At 44.6% G+C, this 21,988-nt stretch overlaps 1 protein-coding gene across 1 annotated transcript in view; it reads right to left on the bottom strand.

The window, feature by feature from the left end:
* The window catches only part of cfap61 (cilia and flagella associated protein 61), a 218,996-nt gene that overhangs the window by 122,945 nt on the left and 74,063 nt on the right, over positions 1–21,988 (bottom strand). The window contains exons 13-14 of the mRNA XM_041206097.1: positions 15,872–15,998; positions 3,556–3,633 (exon numbers count right to left, since the gene is read on the bottom strand). Of these exons, the coding sequence (XP_041062031.1) occupies positions 3,556–3,633; positions 15,872–15,998 (205 nt within the window). The remainder of the gene's footprint in view (positions 1–3,555; positions 3,634–15,871; positions 15,999–21,988) is intronic.

Below are 21,988 nucleotides of genomic sequence, written 5' to 3'. Positions count from 1 at the left end.
TGAGGGTGTTTCCTTTGAGCTGCATTTGTATGTTTCACAGACATATCATGAGTGTTTGAGTGGACATTGATGTTTCTGTACTAAGCCCTTAGTTGCAGCTGATGAGTTGGAAGATGTAGTACCTAAGTGTCATGTGTGGAAGCACCAGGCAATGCTGGTTCTGCAGATCCATGTGTGTGGAGCTAGCTGAAGGTTCGTTGGATTAAATTGTCCCAGGTGTCCCTGCCTCCTTGGTGTAGTAACGAGTCGGTGTGCTGCCCCTCATCATTGCCCTGTGCTTCCTCATCCTCTGAGGCACAGCTGGATTCATCATGTGTAGCCGCATCCACTGCCTCAAGGTCTTCATTGTTAACGGCATCCCCCCTTTCCAGTGCAAGATTGTGCAGAGCGCAGCATACTACCACTATCACCGAGACGCGATCTTGGGGGGGTACTGGAATGCGTCCCCTGAGCGGTCCAGGCATCAGAAGCACATCTTGAGAAGACCGATGGCTCTCTCCACCACAGCCCTTGTGGTGCCGTGGCTCCTATTATACCGCTCCTCAGCTTCTGTTCTTGGATGGCAGAGAGGCATCATGACCACCTTCTGAGGGGATAGCCCTTGTCACCCAGCAGCCAACCATCCAGCCGAGCTGGAGCACTGAAGAGCCCCGGCACCTGGGAGTGTCTGAGGATGTAGGCATCGTGGGAGCTGCCTGGGTACCTTGCACAGACTTGTAGAATCAGCATCCTGTGGTCACACTCTATCTGCATGTTCATGGAGTGGAAGCCCTTCCTGTTGACGAAGGCACCGGGCTCACCTGCTGGCGCCTTGATGGCCACATGTGTACAGTCTATAGCACCCTGGACACGGGGGAAGCCAGCAATGGCCACGAAACCTCTGGCTCGCTGTGTCTGACTTGCCTGGTCACAGCGGAAGCGGATGAAGGTCAATGCCCGTCTGAACAGAGCGTCTATAACCTGCTTGACATAAGTGTGGACAGCTGATTGGGAGACACCATAAAGATCACCCACCAACCCCTGGAAGGAGCCAGATGCATAGAAGTGGAGGGCAACTGTGACCTTCAGAGCCTCTGGCAAGGGGTGTCCACCCACACAGTTAGGGGAGATCTCAGGGCTAATCATCCGACGGATGTAGTTCACTGTCCCCCTTGACAGTCGGAGCCTCCTTCGGCACTGCCCCTCAGTCATATTGAGTTAGCTGCTTCGCTGCCAGTAAACTCTGGCAGCAGGATAGTGACGTCTTCTGCAGCCCCTTCCACCTTGGACTACCTCTTGGCCCAGCACCCCTTGTGCCTGCGCCTGGCCTCCCAAAGATGGCTCCCCTGGAGGCTGATTGTCCACTCCTGGCCTCCTCCTTATTCTATCCATCCCTTCCTCCTCAGAGGAGCTGCCTCCAGTGGAGATGTCAGAACCCATACCTAAATGGAGGCCTCTGGAAAGCTGCAGGCCCAATAAAGATTACTGTTTGCAGAGTGCTGAGCTGAAGCTTCAAAGTACAGAGAAAGCTGTTGGAAATCAATCTGAACTGCCAACAATCACACAGGCAAGTTTAAAGAACTTTCTGCAATAAATACTTCACATAAAACATTAACAACCCCTCTGAGCCCACATATCTCGCCCGCGGATGAGGTTTGTTAAAAAATCAGTTACCCGCCTGCCCATTGGGCCTGTGCGCCGAGGCGAAGATCGCACGTGCCCCTCAAAATTGGCGTCGATTGCCGAGTTAAGGACCTTAACAAGGCCTTTAATTAATGGCGGGCCTGTGTTGTACTTCATAGCGCCCGCCCACCTAAATATCACGATGCCACGTGCTGACTTCAGGGTGCTCGCCCGATGTCAGCGTGCGACATTTTAAACGCTGACATGCGGGTTCCGCCACCCGCACGTCAACCATAAAATTCTGCTCCCGGAGTGGGACTTGAACCTGGAACTGTGTGATTCAGAGGCGAGAGTATTGCCAACTGAGTCACAACTGACAGCCTGCCTTTCTACATTTAGTGATTTGTGCATCTGTAACCCTGGATCTCTTTGCTCCTCTACTCCATTTTGGCTCTTATTTTCTAAACAGTATGTGGCTCCATAATCCTCCTAACAAACAGTAACACCTCACACTTATCTCTATTGAAATTCATCTGACCATTACATGCCCATTCTATAAACACTATGGATGAAAATTAATGAGATACACTTTGTGAAAATTTTAATCATGCTCACACATAAAGCAGTGATTTTAACTTTCAGCGGTGGTGGAAATTTAGCAGTAGCAGACTGACCACAGTTATACACCCCACCCAATTTTCCTTTCCACTAAAGTCAATGGAAAGGAAACAGGGTGGGGGGTATAATCAATCATCTATCAGCAGTTTGCAGCCACCAATGAATGTTAAAATCAGCTTCATAATGTGTACTTGGGCTTTCAACATGAGGGCCAATGTAAAATATTGCAATTTGTACAAGCAATAAGTGTGCTGCAGCAGTTTAAACATTGGCTTTTCACCTCTGTGACACAAGGTCAATTCACTGAGTAAGTATTACTGAAAAAAAGAGATATGTCAAGACTTCATCTTGTATTCATCAGGACATTTCACAAGAATACCAATATAAGGGTAAAACAACAATTTATACTGTATGTGAAGAGAATGCTGATTGGTTGGCAAGTGGACACTGATTGGTAGAGGTTTGCCAATCAATCAGCACTCTCTTCTCATATAGTATAAATTGTTGGTATTATATTGGTATTCTTGCGAAGTGTCCTGATGAGTGCAAGGCAAAAAACTTCAACATGTCTCTTTTTTCAGCAATACTCAAGTTCCGTACTACCAAATGATCATTAAAATAAATTTGGAAAATCTCAATTTATTGACCTCCTGTTGCTAGTAATATTTCAACAACTGGGTTAGTTACCATTAATATGAATGCTGCATTATGCAGCAGTGCTTGCTTTCCATAAATATTATGACGCCCATTTAATTTTGATGCTTATGCCAGTTCAATTTCTGAGAGTATAATAGGAAAGAGAGATAAGGAAGAAAATACTTCAAACTAGACCAATTAGGAATGGCAGTGGTGCTGAAATTACACATTAGATAGTTTAATAATATTCTTTAACAAGTTACAACAGCAAACATTTTTCAATTGATCACATATATCAGATCTAGTGGGTGCTTGTTACCACGTTTAACGTATAACCTTCAGCGTATTTACTGACACCTCAGTGACAACTCAAACAGGCAGGCAGAGAGAATGCAGACCACTGAGCATCTTGTCTATTACCAGAAACTCCATAGGAATAAATTACAAGTTTTATATTTACAACGGCCAAACACTGACAGTGGAGAGGTTGTGACAGTGATTACTCTAAAAGACTAAGCCCTCCACATTTCTAACCTTATTCTTCAACTGCAAACTTTTCAAACTTGCACACACATACACAAATGTGCTTTAATAATAAAAGAACTTTGGAGATCCTAAATACTGGTTTACTTGTTTCTCCAGTGAACAGATAGTTAGTGTGTCTCTACTAACATTTCTAAAGTATAAATTAATCAATACCTCTTCATTCCTGATGATGGCAATTCCCACAATTTCCTGCAGAACTTCTGCAACAATTGCCTGAATTGGAGTTCCATCCTGGCAAAAATAAGGAGCAGAATGATAATGTGCCCATTGCTAGTTAAACTCAGAAATCACTTGATAAGTAAACAGAAAGCACTGTAGATTTGTGTATCATAAAGTCAAAAATTTGAGGGCAACAAAATTCTCTGTGACAGATTGGAAGGCACCTAAAACTAATTGATAAATCAGACTTGGTGTTAAGCTAATTAAAAGCAATGAAAGGTCCTCATGCTCCATGTCACTTCTTCATTAATACTTCATTATATCACATTTAAATCTCTGATGAACAGTATGGAATTGTTTTTGGGGAAACACAAGTTGTATAACCAATTCAGAAGTTCTCTGGTATAGCTGAAGGGATTGTCCTTTTAATTTTTAATTAATTTCCAGAAATGTTGGTACTGTTATTGGAAAACCAGTCATGTGCTTACCAATATTCAATTTCAGCAGTTCAAAATACATGAGCTAAAGTAAATATTAGGTCAAAGAACTGTGAGACATAGTGTGATATCAAGTGGCAGCAAGTATGGACCTTATTTTAGGCTATCTCACTCCCCAATCTTGAGAATATTGAGAAAAAGAGTGTTTCGAACCTTTAATTATAAGGGAGCCACGAACAAAGCATGATTGTGGTTTATCAAATTATATTATGAGATGTGGGGAGAGTGACTTATCTGTTGTGTTCTAAAGATATAAGTACTTGAGCTTATTTTCTGTATAAGATATAAGGTATCAATCATTCATAAGGGATTGGGTTAACTGACAAATTGTAGGTTCATTTATTAAGACTAGGCATTTTTAACAAAAATTCATCCATGGGATGTGGGCTTCACTGGCTGGGCCAGCATTTATTGCCCATCCCTAGTTGCCTTGAGAAGGTGGTGGTGAGTTGCCTTCTTGTGCCGCTGCAGTCCATGTGGTGTAGGTACACCCACAGTGCTGTTAGGAAGGGAGTTCCAGGATTTTGACCCAGCGACAATGAAGGAACAACGATATATTTCCAAGTCAGGATGGGAAGTCAGCAGATGAGCAGTCTGTCATTGTTGTAAAGCTTGGAGCACTAGAAGCTATTGTTTGCTTTGCTGCTTAAAGCAAAAGTGAAACTAAAACTGGAACAGACAATACACACGTCATTTCCCTTATAGTGATGTATATAGACATACTCATCTTTAAAGCTATACTAAAACAACACTTACTGTGTTTCAAGAAATTATTTTGCCTCACAGTAAACTATTTTCTGTTATTCTACTTAAGAAATGAATTAGCTTAAAATGTCAATATTTTGAGGCACAGTCCATGGAAGGCTAATAAATGTTGTATTTGAGATCTTCAATTTACAAGTGAATGAACACTTCAATTTTCATCTAATAACGTTAGAGTGGAATTTTAACATGACAATGCAGTGGAAGCAGGAGGAGCCTGGTAGTACACAGAAACTCCAGGAGTAAGAGCAGCGCATCTGTCAGTAGTTTTATAACTCAACACTCCCTTTGCACCTCACTTTCGAGTCTTTCCCACCAATTAGCATGAGCAGGTGTGATGCCAACCAAAGTGCTTTCTCATTTTTTTTGGAGCACATGGACAATTTGCTTAAGTGTGTGGCCTCTTCAAATATTTTTATATGGCTACTCAGGCATGGTAATTTAAAGGGGCCAACTTGCGCACATTTTGCGTGGGGACTTTCAGGTTGCTGTGTGCCCAGTTTACAGGGTCCATTGATGCTGATCTATATCAGTCAATTTGAACTCCACTATTTAAAGTAACAGTACAAGGATGACAGTTGGTGGATTCTGGAGGTGGTGCAACAAAAGATGTAATTGTCCTAATGGGGTTCCAATTTGATTACCTTCCTGGATCTGATGCTGCAGGTTGTAAGAGCCCAGGTACCTTTCTCTACCAATGGGAGGAATAAGTCTGCTGCTGTAAGCAGGACGGCTTGGTTGGGAATTTCTCAAGAGGTGAGCAGCAGGAGTGTGCTACCATGCTTTTGGACTCAAAGCTGAAAGCGCTTTAGTTTTTCAGTTAGGGCATGGCAGCTGAGTATGGTGACACATTCAACTACATCTTGATGTGTGTATCACATCAACTCTCATTCTACCTGCTCAAGTTTACTCCAGCATGCTCTCTCTCACCAAATTACTTTGCAGGTACATCCATACTTCTCTGTCTGTGGACTTCCTTGTATCCCTATTTGTCCATCCTCCACAGGCAGTAACCCTCATCATAATGTAATGTCACACCTCTACCTCATAGCCACTAACTATTCATCTGTTCAAAACATTCCATTATTCTCACTCATAAGGTGAAACTTTACAGCAGTGGGGTTTTACCTTCCTGCTGAAGCCAATGGGGTTTAGAATGTCTCGCCGCATTTTACAGCTCCATCCCCACTGAAAAGGGGCTGTAAAATTCTGCCCATAGATTTCTTCTTTTCAGCTCTTCTTTAAGAAGAGGCAGAGAACCTGAGGTGGTCCTCCAGCAAACTTGATTCTAACATTCTTAGGGAGGAGACATTAGACACCAGTGGATCCTTGGCATGCCTGCCCATCCTAGTTGGTGAGATGGGAGCCTCCCATCTACTTTGTGACAGAATTAAATATCACACAGCTATATAGTATACAACAGTCACTCATGCTGGCGGATTGTATCCATAATGATCCTTCATAAATTGACAGTTCCAATTCATGTACTTAATCTTCCACAGCACATTCAAATGTCCCACAGGAGGTGGTCCAGTAGGATGACGATGATTCCTCAGAGGAAGTCACACACTCTCACAAGATTCACAGTACACCATCATTGGGTTCATGCAGATCATGCACCAACTCAGATCAAGAATCACAGTGCACAGTCTGCACCGACACATGAGAAACACCTGACCTACCTACCTAATCCCATTTACCAGCACTTGGCCCATAGTCTTGCATGTTATGATGTGCCAAGTGCTCATCCAGGTACTTTTTAAAGGATGTGAGGCAACCTGCCTCCACCACCCTCCCAGGCAGTGCATTCCAGACCGTCACCACCCTTTGGGTAAAAAAGTTTTTCCTCACATCCCCCCTAAACCTCCTGCCCCTCACCTTGAACTTGTGACTGACCCTTCAACTAAGGGGCCTGTCTATGCCCCTCATAATCTTGTACACTTCAATCAGGTCGCCCCTCAGTGTTCTCTGCTCCAACAAAAACATCCCAAGTCTAACCAACCTCTCTTCATAACTTTCATCCCAGGCAACATCCTGGTGAATCTCCTCTGCACCCCCTCCAGTGCAATCACATCCTTCCTATAATGTGGCGATCGGAACTGCACGCAGTACTCCAGCTGTATAGAACCAAGGTTCTATACAACTCCAACATGACCTCCCTACTTTTGTAATCAATGCCTCAATTGATAAAGGCAAGTGTCCCATTTGCCTTTTTCACCACCCCACTAACGTGCCCCTCCACGTTCAGAGATCTATAGACACACATGCCAAGGTCCCTTTGTTCCTCAGAACTTCCTAGTGCCATGCCGTTCATTGAATACTTCCTTGTCAAATTACTTCTTCCAAGGTGTATCACCTCACACTTTTCAGGGTTAAATTTCATCTGCCACTTATCTGCCCATTTGACCATCCCGTCTATATCTTCCTGTAGCCCAAGACACTCAACCTCACTGTTAACCACCCGGCCAATCTTTGTGTCATCTGCAAACTTACTAATCCAACCCCCCACTATGTCGTTTATATAAATGACAAATAATAGGGGACCGAGCATAGATCCCTGGAGATTGGCTTCCAGTCACTAACGCATCCTTCTGTCATCACCCTCTGCCTCCTACAACTAAGCCAATTTTGAATCCACCTTATCAAAATACCCTGTATCCCATGTGCATTTGCCTTCTTTATAAGTCTCCCATGAAGGACCTTGACCAAGGCTTTGCTGAAATCCATATAAACTACATCAACTGCACTACCCTCATCTACACACCTGGTCATCTCCTCAAAAAATTCAATCAAATTTGTTAGGCATGACCTCCCTCTGACAAAGCCATGCTGACTATCCCTGATCAAACCTTGCCTCTCCAAGTGGAGATAGATACTCTCCTTCAGAAATTTCTCCAATAGTTTCCCTACCACTGATGTGAGACTCACTGGCCTGTCGTTCCCTGGCTTATCTCTACAACCCTTCTTAAATAGCGGAACTACATTAGCTGTTCTCCAGTCCTCTGGCATCTCCCCCGTGGCCAGAGACGAATTAAAAATTCGGGTCGGAGCCCCTGCGATCTCCTCCCTTGCCTCCCTCAGCAATTTGGGAACCAAATCATCCGGACGTGGAGATTTCTCTGCTTTTAAGCCTGCCAACACCTGCAATACCTTATCACTCTCTATACCAATTTGTTTAAGAACCTCGCAGTCTCCCTCCCCGAGGTTGATACCTTCATCCTCATTCTCTTGGGTTAAGATGGCTGTGAAGTATTCATTCAACACTCTAACGATGTCCTCTGGCTCCACCCATAGATTGCCCCCTTGGTCTCTTATAGGCCCTACTCTTTCCCTGGCTATCCTCCTCCCTTTGGTATACTTATAGAATATCTTGGGATTTTCCCTACTTTTACCAGCCAGAGTTTTCTCATATCCCCTCTTTGCTCTCCTAATTGCTTTCTTAAGCTCCACCCTGCACTGTCTGTACACCACTAATGCCTCTGCTGATTTGCTTCCCTTGTACTTGCTAAAAGCCTCTCTTTTCCTTCTTTTCATAACCTGAATATCTCTGGTCATCCATGGTTCTCTAGGCTTGTTACTCCTTCCTATCAAATTGGAGGGAATATGTTGAGCCTGTACCCTCCCCATTTCCTTTTTGAATACCCCTCACTGTTCCTCTGTAGATTTCCCCACAAGTGACTGTTCCCAGTCTACCTTGGCCAGATCCTGTCTTATTTTACTAAAATCCACTCTCCCCCAATCCAAAACATTTTTTTGCAACTTGTCCATAACAAACTTAAACTGTACCATGTTGTGGTCGCTATCACTAAAATGCTCCCCCACCACGACCTCAGCCATCTGTCCGGCTTCATTCCTCTGAATTAGGTCCAGCAATGCACCGTCCCATGTTGGACCCTCTACATATTGACCTAAAAAGTTCTCCTGTACACATTTCAAGAAATCCACTCCATCCAAGCCCTTAACACTATGTCTATCCCAATTAACGTTGGGAAAGTTGAAATCACCTAATATAATTACCCTATTGTTATTATTTTTACACATCTCTGCAAATTGTGCACATATTTGTTCCTCAACTTCCCACTGACTATCTGGGGGTCTAAAGTAAACACCTAATAATGTGGTTGCCCCTTTTTTATTCCTAAGTGTCACACACAAAGACTCATTTGATGCCCCCTCCAAGATATCATCTCTCCTTACTGCAGTAACTGACTCCTTAACTAATAATGCAACACCTCCTCCTCTTTTACCCCCTTCCCTGTCTTGCCTGAAGATTCTATATCCCGGAATATTGAGCTGGCAATCCTGCCCTTCCCTCAACCACGACTCAGTGGTGGCTACTATATCACAATTCCACATGTCAATCCACACCCTCAACTCATCTGTTTTACCTGTAATACTCCTGGCATTAAAGTTGAGGCCATCCAGCCTTGCCTTACTCCGTGGAAGCTTATTGCAGCTGTACTCCCTCTGACTTGATTGTTTTACTGTATTATGATGCGTCCCTATTCCGCTAACATTCTGTGTCCCGTCCCCCTGCCGAATTAGTTTAATTCCTCCTAACAGCACTAGCAAACCCGCCTGCAAGGACATGAGTCCCGCTCTGGTTCAGTGATATTAATTGCATATAATTGGGTTTTAATTATATTCAGGTGGTGACTCTTACTTGGGGACTCAACTGTGCTCACTTATACGTATAGGAGCAGGACAAAAGAGGAGTTATTGGTTGGAGGTGCAAGATAAGCAGAGTGTTACTATGTAAATATGAAGCTTATGATTGTATAAAAACTCGGCTCCAGTGTGCTATCCTTCACCGTGGCTACCTGAATTCTAACATGAGAACAGGGGATGGTTGCCTAAAAGCAAAGGTTGACATTTTTTGCTTTTGGACTCAAAACTAAAATCTTAGCAGTCATTATGGAAAATGGCAGATAGCAAGTTCAAATTGTTGAGTTACAACTGTTGGACTGTGAACCATATGACCAGTGGAGGAATGAGGTTGATATATGAACCAAAAAAGAAACAAGACATGACCTTGGCACTGTTGCTTACTAAGTGAAGTAAAATGAGAAGTAAAGTATTTTCTGAGGTGAATACCACTAAATTAGATAGTGGTGAATGCTTGGACTCTATAACAGAATTCCTGGATGAAACCTACAAGAAAAATTACTTGTTAAATGTCATGAACATTGGTCAGAATTTAATAATTTTTTGGAAAACGGGCAGTGATTCCACATACTCAGATTCTGAGGAGGTCTTGTGATATCCCTGCCTCTGAGCCAGAAGCTCTGTGTTCAAGTCCCACTACAGGACTTGATGGCCACAGAAGGTACATTCATAATGTGGCCAAACAGGTTGATCATCAACCTGTAAATCTTTCCAATGCACTTATGGCAGGCAGTAAAAGCGGGAGAGTCTCCTGATTAGCCATGTTTGATGGAAAGTGGCGTCCCTCAAGCTATAGCTCTGGCGACAAGCAAGTGGTCTGTGCCAGGAAAAACCAGCTATGGAAACAGACGTAACCACATGCTTTGTCTGCCTTAATGCCAGTATGTGCGTAAAGAAAAAAGAGGAAGGACAACAATAACGAATTGTGCAAAATATTGCCAAGGTTCAACCTGGGAATCACTAGATTGGTGCCAACATTTAAAATTGCCAGATTGTGCCAGAGTTTCTCAATTGGTCCTAACTGGCATTCAGTTTTCAGAGAAAGAGGCTGTTGGTCAGATGACTGATGCCTTAAAAAGATCCCTGGAACAACAGTCAGTCTTTTTAGCCTTCATGGAACAAATGAGGCATTCTGCAATGACACAAAGAATAGAGAACTCAATAATTATCATTTTCAAAATATTCTAGATACCGGATGCAGGCATCAATTTAACAGAAGGTTTAAAGGAAAGCAGGGTGGTGATGGGACCACATACAGCAAGTCCAGTTATAACAGCAGAAAACATAATCAGAACAATAATAATGGGAAAATGAATTCCAGAAATGCCAAAGGAAAATAGGTGCTTACGATATGTGGCTAATTGCCCAAAGGCTGAGCCTTTGAAATGACGTATCAGGAAAATAGTTTGGAGAAAGAGGATAAAGATAATGATCAATTTGGCAGATTATACTGTTCACAAGGAGTTTTAAACTTGTGATGTATTCATTGTGGATTCCTTAAATTGTGTGATATTAGATAGTGCATATACTTCAACAATATATGGAATAAATTTGCTAAAATGTTATTCTGATTCACGAATGATTGACACAAGGTTAAAGGATACAAAAGTACTACTTGCTTTAGGTTTAGTCATAACAACACCTTGTGGTCACGCAAGAGACTGATATTTCAAGTAAAATACATGATGAAAGCCTTCAATACAGCACAATCCTGATGCCAATGGTGGAAGAGGCGCTGCAGCTGGAAAGGCTGGAAGCAGGCCAGTTCATAACTGATGGTGAGATGGGAATGAAGTAATGGATGGGCACAAGAACCCCTCTGACAAGCACAAAGCACAGTGCTCATGTGTGCACCATTGGTCACATGAAGCTCCAACTAGGACTAGTCTGAAGGACATTATGGAGTGTGCATTACTCTCTAATCAATCTTTTCTCTAGCACAGGTCAATGATAAGGGCAGCCATTCACCCCTATTGAGGAGGATGGGATCAAAGAGGGTCCACTGTCACAGGATTCCCCCACACCCTTCACCTGTGCAGATAACCTTTGAAAAGAGGATTGTTGTATGAGGTTAGTTATGGAGTCATAACCTGGTATGCAAACCATTGACGTGCCTGAGCAGCTGACAGAGCTGTGACAACTGAATCCACTCACTCAGAGGACTATGGGAGGGCCCAGTGATGCTGTGCTTCAGGCTGATGACATGCCTCTGGAGTCATCAACAAGGTGGCTAATGTTAGACCTGCAGTATGAGGCACATGAACATCCAGTGCTGCTTCCAGAGGCTATCCGTTCCCATGAGCGAAAGATGGAGGATACCATCCAGGCCATGAGTCCAGCCATATCTTTGTCAAGTACATGCATGGCATCCTCCCTTGAAGACTACATCCACCATACCACTCAGTGGATGCTGAAGATGTGCATGAACCTACATGCCATCACCATCTCCATGAGCTGTGTGGCACAATGGCTGGGCGAGAGGGGTAGCAAGGAATCTGTCATTGCCAGGTCCTCAAACTTCTCAAGTGAGCAGGGAACGACAAGTGTTCCCTGAAAAGTTAGAGGACCGGCTGCCTGCAGCATCTGGAGACTCCTCTCAGGTCACGCCTAACATGGAAGACAGGTCCTTGTCCCTCTGTTGGTGACACCAGTGCCTTATGAAGTGGCGATGAATGCAGCGGCCCTTGCAGGGAGCTCTCAGTATGCTGGGGCCCTCCACACCTCGGGAAACAAGAGGACGACTGCCAAGGTCATTGAAAGCTACAGATCAAAAGGGTAGCCTACACCTCAGCTGACAGCATAGAGGGAGCACAACATAAGAACATCTATGAGCAGTTTAAAAAGACCGCCTAACTACACTTGCAGTTTACAGGGGTTATTTTCTGTCAATGCATGTGACCTTGTCATGTTTGTGTTTGAAATTAAATCTGGAATGATTCAGAACAAGAGGAATCCACTAATTTTGTACAGGCTGTTGGGCTTTTAAGATTGCTCTGGCTTTTCCAAATGGTCTGATAGGAAGGGGTTGGACGAGTGAGGTCAATGCATCCCCCATTCCATTGTCTACTGTACTTACAGGTTTATATAAATGGTAAGGGCAATCAAGAAACTGGAACAGGGCTGTAGCTTTATCGGATTGAATAAATCTGTTTGTAAGAATCAATTGAAATGTGTCTGCATTAGCGTGTTGCAAGCCTCCCTTGCACATATCTCATGGCACTTTGCCTGCAGTTCCTCAGATTCTTCAGCATGCTGCATCTAGTCTACATCCTTCTCCATATCCTCATCTTTGGAGGAGGCATCACCTCCAGGAAACCCTCATTGTTCAAAGTTTCTCCCCTCTGTAGTACATGTTTGTGCAGAGCATAGTGCACTCCTGCCACGATATGCGAGACTCTTGCTGTGGCATACAGAAGGGTTCCACCAGATCCATTCAAGCATCTGAACTGCTTATTCAGAAGCCCTCTGGTCTGTTCATTGGTTGCTTGAATTGTCCCTTGGCAGCTGTTCTACCTCACCTCTGAATCTGTGCTTGCATTCCATGCAGAAATCAGTAGCCATGTCTTCAATGGATAGCCCTTGTCAGCTAGTATCCATCCTTAGGGGGACTATAAAGGGCATGTACCTGGGACTGTGTTACTATGAAGGCATTGTGGCAGCTTCCCGGGAATCTTAGACAAATCTGAAAGATCAATTTTCGCTGGTTGCAGACCAGTGGCACACTGAGGAAGTGGAAGCCCTTTCTGTTGATGAAGGCTTATGCCTGGTCTGTGGGAGCCCTAATGGCCACATGTGTGCTGTTGATGACACCCTGCATCTGGGGGAATCCAGCAGTGACCTCAAACCCTATAGCCTTCTCAGCCTGACTGTCCACGTTGGTGCAAGAGTGCACATATTGACTGGCTCTCTTGAGCATGACACTGGTGACAATCTTGATGCAGCAAAGAGCTCCAAACTGGGAGGTCCCACATTGAGGCATTGAAATTAAGCACCATGGCGACCTTCAGAAATACAGGCATTGGGTAACCAGCACTCCCCACAGGATTCAGCTCATCTTCCAACATGGTGCACAGCTCAGTGACAACCCCTGGAAAGATACAGCCTTTGGCAACACTGCTGCACCAAGATTTTCAGGAAGCTGAGCCTCTGATGGTAGACCCTCTATAGTAAGTAACCTCTTTTGCAAACAAGTGGCTGGTTGAGTGCCGCTCTGTGTGCTTCTCATCCATGACCCCTCTGAGACTCATGCTCCTGGTGCCCCTCTGGCTGTTGCTGCTTTTTTAAATTCATTGACTGCATGTGGGTGTCGCTGGCGAGGCCAGCATTTATTGCCCATCCCTAATTGCCCTTGAGCAGGTGGTGGTGAGCTGCCTTCTTGAACCTCTGCAGTCCCTCTGGTGTAGGTACATCTGCAGTGCTGTTAGGGAGGGAGTTTCAGGATTTTGACCCAGTGACAATGAAGGAACGGTGATATATTTCCAAGTCAGGATGGTGAATAGCTTGGAGGGGAACTTCCAGGTGGTTTTGAACCCATGTGTTTGCTGCCCTTGTCCTTTTAGATGGTAGTGGTCATGGGTTTGGAAGGTGCTGCCTAAGGAGCCTTGGTGAGTTTCTGCAGTGCATCATGTAGATGGTACACACTGCTGCCACTGTTTGTCGGTGGTGGAGGGAGTGAATGTTTGTGGATGTGGTGCTAATCAAGCGGGCTGCTTTGTCCTGGATGGTGTCAAGCTTCTTGAGTGTTGTTGGAGCTGCTCTCATCCAGGCAAGTGAAGAGTATTCCATCACAATCCTGACTTGTGCTGTTCTGCTACCTGTAGTTGTAGCTCTCTCCTTGCAGCTCTCTCCGTCTCTGATGCTGATCCTCATTGGAGGTCTTGACACCCGAGTGAATGAGATCCATAGCAAATAGCTGCACTCAGATCTCAGGGCCTCCCATATCCTGGTTCTGCACATAGAAGTGCTAAGCAGGCACTCAAGGCACTCAAGCTGTATGTCCCTGCTCATGCTTACTACTTCTGCTGCCCACTCAGTTCCACCCTCCCTGCCAAGCGACATTATTCTTCACAATGGCTGCCAATTGCAGCCAACATGGGCATCCTGCTAAACCATTGCCTAATTTTAGCTGACGAGACTCTGAAGCCCCGTTGTTGTGGGCAACTGTCGTAAAATGAGAAAATCCTGGTAAAATAGCAGTTAATTGGCTGCTTAGCAGGCTTAATTACTTTATTGTCGCGTTCCAGCATGTTCTCCTCCCACCAGCCTGGATATCTTTGACCATATCCGGCACTGACGCAAAGATGGTGGGTTCCCCCTTCTAATGACTTTCATCGCAATATTACCATTCCTTCTGCCTCCCAGCCTGTCTCCAATGGGCTAGTAGAATCCAGCCCTATGACCTGGCCATTCATTGCCCATTGAGTTGTAGCAATGTGTACTCCACTTCATTGCTAGCCTGGAAAGGCAAGTGGACCATGAGAGGGATGATGATGAAAGGGAACATGCAACTGGAACTCGATTCAAAGCACTTCCACTTCTCACCTGTTGCTACCCCTCAGTCAGTACCTGATGTGCTTCTTGTGTCCTGATGGTCAAGGCTGCCCCTGCACCTGTACAGGTGGAGCTGTCATTGCTGCCTTCATGGGCTCTAAAATCTAGACGATATTGGCTAAGAGCATCGTAGCAATCAGAACAGGGAGCTGAATAACTTACTTTCACCTCTGCAGAAGCCATTGGGGTTATACAAAGTAGAAGTGCCGTGAAAAGGAAAACTTGCACAAGCTTTTAGATTGGTAAAATTGAGTTTCATTTTTGAGCCCTATAACTTATATCTGTTTGCACAACTTTCTGTCTTGTTCATTTTTGGTTGCTGGTTGGCAAGCCACCTTATCACATGAGAGGAATGGTAGCACATGTAAAGGGACACCTGATTGTTTGCAGGGCTGCTTTCTGTTGGGCAATGGGGGCAGGGACAGATGAGGGGGAACTGACTTTTGGATTTGGGGGCAGGAGGGAAGTGGCTTTTGGATGTGGCTACCAGAGGGGCGAACTGGTGGAATCTAAGTGAACCTTGCAATAATTTGGGCATTCTGGGCAGCGAAGTGTGCCATGGCTTATGCATTGGTTGCATCATATCTGCCTCCTCCTTGGAATCGTCTGAAATGGTTCTGTGTCTGTGCCCTGTTCCTCCCACAGGTCAAAACCTCAGAGTGGAAAGGGCTTACAATCTTCACCATCCCTCAACATGGTTACACTCAACTGTATAAATACAAGTCTTTCCTTCCTTTGCATATCAGATAAACGTACTAAAATGTTCATAATTAACAGATTAAACAATCAACACATTAGGCTTTCAACAACATACCTCAAATTGATAGAATACTCACTGAATCTCTACGGGACTGATTGTAAATATTTAAGGTGCTTAAAATACTGAGCTGCAGATTAAGGGTTTTGACAAGTCTTTTAATTCCTGGAGTGTCACTGTTTGTTGCAAGTCGTACCACAAAGGATCTGTGGAGGAAACAGTTTAAAGTCTATAAGGGTTTATTGATTAAGAAGTAAAAACTGATGCAAGGAAAGATAAACATCCTCCACCTTGTACTTATGAATTGGAGCAATGTAAATATATACATTATCAATATAATATTGCTTTTCTGGTAGATCAATGAAATGTTTGAGTCCTGGTACAGCTGCCTCCTCTTCCACTTATGTCTATGGTGTTTTACTTTTCTCCTGCACAAGCCTGAGAACCCATTTGAGATGTGACATATATAACAAAGAATGGTCAACATATATTGCAAAAGGGAAGATCACACTGGACCAACCTTAATGAATTCTTCAAAGTAATAGATGGAATAGATATTGATAATATAGTTGAATTTTCAGAAGTCCTTCAATAAGATACCACATGGTAGATGCATGACTACAGTCAGAGCATTGAGAGTCAGATGACAGGTAGCAGAGAGGATAGCAAACAGATTCAACAGGGAGTTAAGATTTACTCAGGCTAGTGGAAGGTGGGAAGTGTGGGCCATAGGGATCAGTGCTGGGAATACTGTGGTTAATCATTTACATGAATGACTGCAAGTCAGGTATCAAAAGTGCAATTTCAAAATTTGTGAATTACACCAAATTGAGAAGTACTGTTAATACTGTAGAAGATTGTGACAAAGTGCAAGAAGACATTAATAAACTTGCAGAATGTGTGTGTGTAAATGGTAAATAAACTGCCATATAGATAAGTGTGAGGTGACACATTAAAGTAGAAAGAAAATAAGGCCATATTCTCCTTGGAAAATGAGTCTAAATGTGGTAGAGATGCAAATGGATTTGGAGATTCAGGGTCCAATATTTACAAGGAGGCCGGGAGAGTATGGGGGACATGGATGTCCTGCTTAAGTTAATGGCAGAACCTTAATAAGTTTTTCTAGCTGGCAGCCACCCTAAATTGACAACTTGACTGGCACCCTGGAAGGAGGGAAAACCAGTGGAAGGAGGCTGCCGCCTGGGACCCTTGGGAGTGAAGAAGATCAACGATCATGGCAAGGGAGAGAGAGACACTAACAAGTCTGGGAGACAAATGCTGCCTTCCTGAGAGGACAACAGGTTTGTGCTCCATTGAGATACTTCCACTCCCCCAGGGCAAAGCCTCAGCAAATGTGGTAATCTGTTGGAGGAAAGATTGCTGGGCTGCTGCACCTTGTAAGACCTTTTCCAAAGTTATCCACAGTCACATTGGAAACAATTCAGGCTTACATGGCAGCAAGCTGATATTGCATGACAGCAGGATGAGCTTCCACTGCTGCACTCAGACTTCTGGCGGAAGCTTCTTCCGCTATCAGATGCTGAATTATTTTTTGCTCTACAAATGTGGTGATGGAGTTGGCTACCACTTCCACACTGGAAAGGGTGGCCCCTTGTGCCAAGTTGGTGCTAGTTTACTCCATGCTCCTTGATATTGACCACAGGCAATCTTCTCAAAGCACCAATAATTTTGTTGTGCATACCCATCAGGGGTCTTCTACAGCAGGCTTTTCCAACCTTTTCGCGTGGGGAGCCACATTTCAATTTTTTTCTCAGTCAAGGAGCCGATGAGGAAATTTCGAAAGGATAAGATTTGGTGCAACATGAAATGCTGAATTTCAATAAAATGTTGAGGTATGAGGAAAAGAAACAGCTTGCTGAGCAAAAATAAAGCAATGTCAGAGCAATAAATTGATAATTTTTAAAAAAATGAGCAATTAATTTGTGAGAAGGTCAAATTGTATTTGTCCGGCTCACTCCCAGTCTCAGGACTTACTCACCCCCTCACCCACACCCACAGTATGAGTTGGTACAAATATGTTGGTGTGTGGGGATGAGGGTGAAAGTGAACCCTGAGACTGGGAGTGAGATAGGCACTCTCACTGCCTCACACGCACACACACACACACATACACACTCACACACGCACACGTACGCTCTCTCTCACACACGCAGTGAGAAATGGATGATTTTTACAATATATTTTGGGGAATATTGTGTTATTCTGCGTAAAAGTGTGTGTGTGTGTGTGATTTAATTAAGCTGGGAAGAGATTAATAGGAGACAAGTTGTCTGGGCGGGGATTAAAACATGAAAAGGATCCAGCTCCACCTGTTCCACCCCCTCTTAAACAGCATATATTTCACCTCATTTCTATTTATCTTCAGTTCTGATGAAGAGTCATACGGACTTGAAATGTTAACTCTGTCTTCCCCTCCACAGATGCTGTCAGACCTGCTGAGTTTTTCCAGCTATTTTTGTTTTTGTAAAAGGATAGAGGTGTTAGGTTGAGGTACAAGTAAATGGGTTAGATCTAATATTTGCATTTTCAGATAAGTTGAGAATTTGTTTAAATATCAAGGTATCAAGGAACATGTTTGCATCTTGCAGGAGTTCCATAGGCAAATAGAAGGGGGATATTATATTTTAATGGCCCAAAAGCAAAGACAAGATAGAGACATGAAAGATTTCATGTTTGGAAGGATTAGAGGCGTGAGAACAATGGAACCTGAGATGAAAGGGGAAAAAGGTATTTTAGAGTTAATGTGGAGATGTGAGATATAGCTGGGAACAGCTGTTGAGCTGGAGCTGTTGGGATAGCAACTGGAGCTGTTACCTCTGGGCTGGGAGGAGATGCCATTTGAATCAGTCATCCAGTCAAGCTAGAAAAGTCTTGAGCTACAACAAGCAATTTTATTCTGAAGTTTGGATTCCACAGCAGAGTAGAAGAGAATTTCAGGTCATGTGGTATGCCTCTATTATAGCTGCAATAGTTTGCCTTGGGTAATATTACTGGATTTTGTATAGTTAAATACCTATAAGGAAGCATTGCCTAGAAGGTGTTTACTTGTGGGTCGACCAAGTGGAGAGTCTTTTTGGGGGAAATGTTTTGGAAGGCTAACCTTAATTGTGTAACTGTAATCTTGTGTGCTTAAGGTTTCTTTTATTCTTGTTAATAAAACTTTTACTTTTAATTTTTAAAATCCCAAAAGTGTTACTGGACTTCTTACTGCTGTATGTCATCTTCTCGTTTTCAGAATACAAAAAAAAGAGTGTGGCCAAGTTTCCCTCTGGGACTTGGTTTGTATAACAATTAACACCGGTTATAACCATAACAGCACTCACTCTCTCAGACACACGCACTCGCACTCTCGCACACACATGCACTCTCACTGCAGCCACCCTCTCCCCCCTCACCTGCAGCTACTCTCTACCCACCATCAGCAGTCACCCTCTCCCCCACTAGCAGCCACTCACTCCCCCCCCAATAGCACCTATTCTCTCTCCCCTACCAGCAGCCACTCTCTTCCCCCATCACCTGCAGTCAGTCTTACCCCCACCAGCAGCCACTTACCTCCCACCAGCAGCCACTTCCTCCCACCTCACCAGCAGCTACTCTCTATCCCCCACCAGTCACCAATCTCTTCCCATGCCCAATTTTCCCCCCACCTCACCAGCAGCCACTCTTTCCCCCACCATCAGCAGCCACACCCGGTCCCCCACCAGCTGTCACCCTCTCCCACCCTACCAGCAATTACTCTCTCTCCGCCACCGGCAGCCACACTCTCCCCGCCACCAGCAGCCACTCTCCCCTCTATCAGCCACTCTTCCCCCTCACATCACCAGCAGTCCCTCTTTCTCCCCGCACAATAGTCACTCTCTCTCCCACATGGTAGTCACCCTCTCTCTCTGCTCAGTAGTCACTCCTTCTCTCTCTTCGCTCGGTAGTTGCTCTCTCTCTCTCCCCGCTGGGCAGCAACTCTGACTCTTCCCACTCCCTAAAAATCTTCCTCGTTCCCCAACAGGCTCATTGCCGCCGTTGCCCCATTTTTTCAGGCCTCAGACTGAAGGGAGCTACTCCTCCAATCAGAGACCGATTCTCTCCCACTATAGTGAGCCTATCAACAGTAAATGCTGCAGAGAAACAGCCTGTGATTGGAGGAGCAGAAACTCGCAGAATCTTTGTATTTGCTTACCGTATTTTAAACATGGGGTCTGCTGGCTGGATAGGAAGGCCTGTTCTATAGATTGCCCCATTGAAGTACTCTTCTGAGTCCTCTGCAGTAGAATGTGAATGCAACCTCATCCTTCAGTGAGCTAGTACCTGCGCTAGCCTTACCTCCATTAGTGGTTACGCCATTCATGCCTGGTGTCTCATCATGTGTAGATCCCCCTTCTTTGCTGTCCTCTAAATTATCCACAGTGTCAGTATCTGATCATACATAATATGTATATGGGTACACCACCTCCAGCTTCAAATCATAATTGAATGTGGAATGAGAGGGAAGTGAGATGTGAGGAGGACAAGGCATGAAGGTACTGTCAACTTTGATGGTTTTAGCCCCACCATTGGTCACATTCTCAGCAATCACCATCCCATTGAAGGCCAGCACAATCTTCTCCATGGGGGTGGGGTTAGGACATGCAGAAGCTCCTATCCTTCTCCAGTTAGCTCCTGCTGTGTATGATTGTGTGCTGTATTTTCCTGCAAGAGAGAGAGAAGTGTGTCAGTGTCATGCAGTTGGTTTGGTGATGTGGCTGTCATAGTTGGATAGCTGGCAGTGTGTGCAAGCTGTGAGATGTGGGTATGACGCTTGCAGCCATGTGGTGGTGCAGTGGAGTATATGAATCCCAGATATGAGTCCTTTTTAATGTAGATTGTTAGTAAGTAACGGAGGTGTGGTTAATAGAGCAACGTCTGAGAGTAGTAATGCAGTTGGTAGGATATGGCATTTGAAGATGCATTTACTGACCTTGACTGCTTGTGTGAGGTCATTGAACGAAGTTTACAACTAACAAGTAAATAGGGCAAGGTTATTATATGTGTGTTTTTCCCAAAAGGAAAGAAGCCATATTAACGCATGACATATTTTTATATTATGAGGAAAGTGAATTTCTGAAGATACGGAGAACAACGGGATTTTACACATTAAAAAGAGAGAAACATATATAAAGAAGGACGGAAGGTTATGTGGGGGTGGCCGTGTAACCTCTTGAAAGGTACGCCATGTAAAGCAGCCTTGGGGACGAGCCTCTAGCCACTTTTGCAGAAATCTGCTGTGTCCAGTAATGAAAGTTGTGTTAAAAAACCCTTGGAAATCCACTGTCAAGTTGGTGCATGTGGTAACCTTGCCAGATTGCCTATTTAAATTTAAAATCTACTTTGGGCTGTTGTCTTAAAGGGGGTGTGTTCTTGGGTTAATTAGGAATTTTGGGATTTGTTATAATAACAAATAACTGTAATCTTATGTCTGTGTTTGAATTATTTTCCTTTGTTAATAAATGTTTTAACTTAATCTTTAAAATCTCTAAGGTTTTTAGGGGACTCACTACTTCCGAGTTCAGTGCACAGTTCTTCTCATCGTAAATACAAATTGCAAAACTGTGACAATAGAGTGGCCAAGTATCCCTTGTGGATCTGGTCCGCCTGGCACATATCAGCTGCTGCATTGTAACACATGGGCTGCTACAGAGGATCAGAGAAGGTGGGGGAGAGGGGCCGGTGGTGTGAGAGGAATGTCTAGGTGTGAGCGGGAGAGGAAGGTGTACCAAGGTTTAAGTTTGGGGTGGGGGGGTGGTGGGCAGGGAAATGAAGGTGTTGGGGGGATGAGGTTCAGAGGCAGGAACAAAGATGTCGCGGGGGTGAGGTTGGGAGGGGGTCGAATGTATTGGGGGAGGAGGGAATGGGGGGGAGGGGGTGTAATGAGTGAGAATGCTGCAAGTGGGGCTGTAGGTGTAAGAGGGGAGGGTGTAAGGGAGGAGTTTGGAGGGGGGAAAGTGTCCAGAGGGGGATGGAGTTCAGAGACGGGAAGGTATCTGGAGGGGGGAGGCGGGTGCTCGGAGAGGGGAAGGTGTCGGGGGGAGGAGGGAGTAAAGGTGGAGGAGGAAGTAAGGGGGATGTCCAGGTGAGTGTGCAAGTGAGGGGTCCTTGGAGTCAACAAATGCCTCCTGTGGAGCGAACTGAGGGTGGGCATAGT

The sequence above is a fragment of the Carcharodon carcharias genome, chromosome 2 (genome assembly GCF_017639515.1).
Source record: "Carcharodon carcharias isolate sCarCar2 chromosome 2, sCarCar2.pri, whole genome shotgun sequence".
NCBI lineage: Eukaryota > Metazoa > Chordata > Chondrichthyes > Lamniformes > Lamnidae > Carcharodon > Carcharodon carcharias.
Note: the sequence above shows the minus strand (reverse complement) of the source record. Positions and strands in the feature narration are given on the sequence as shown.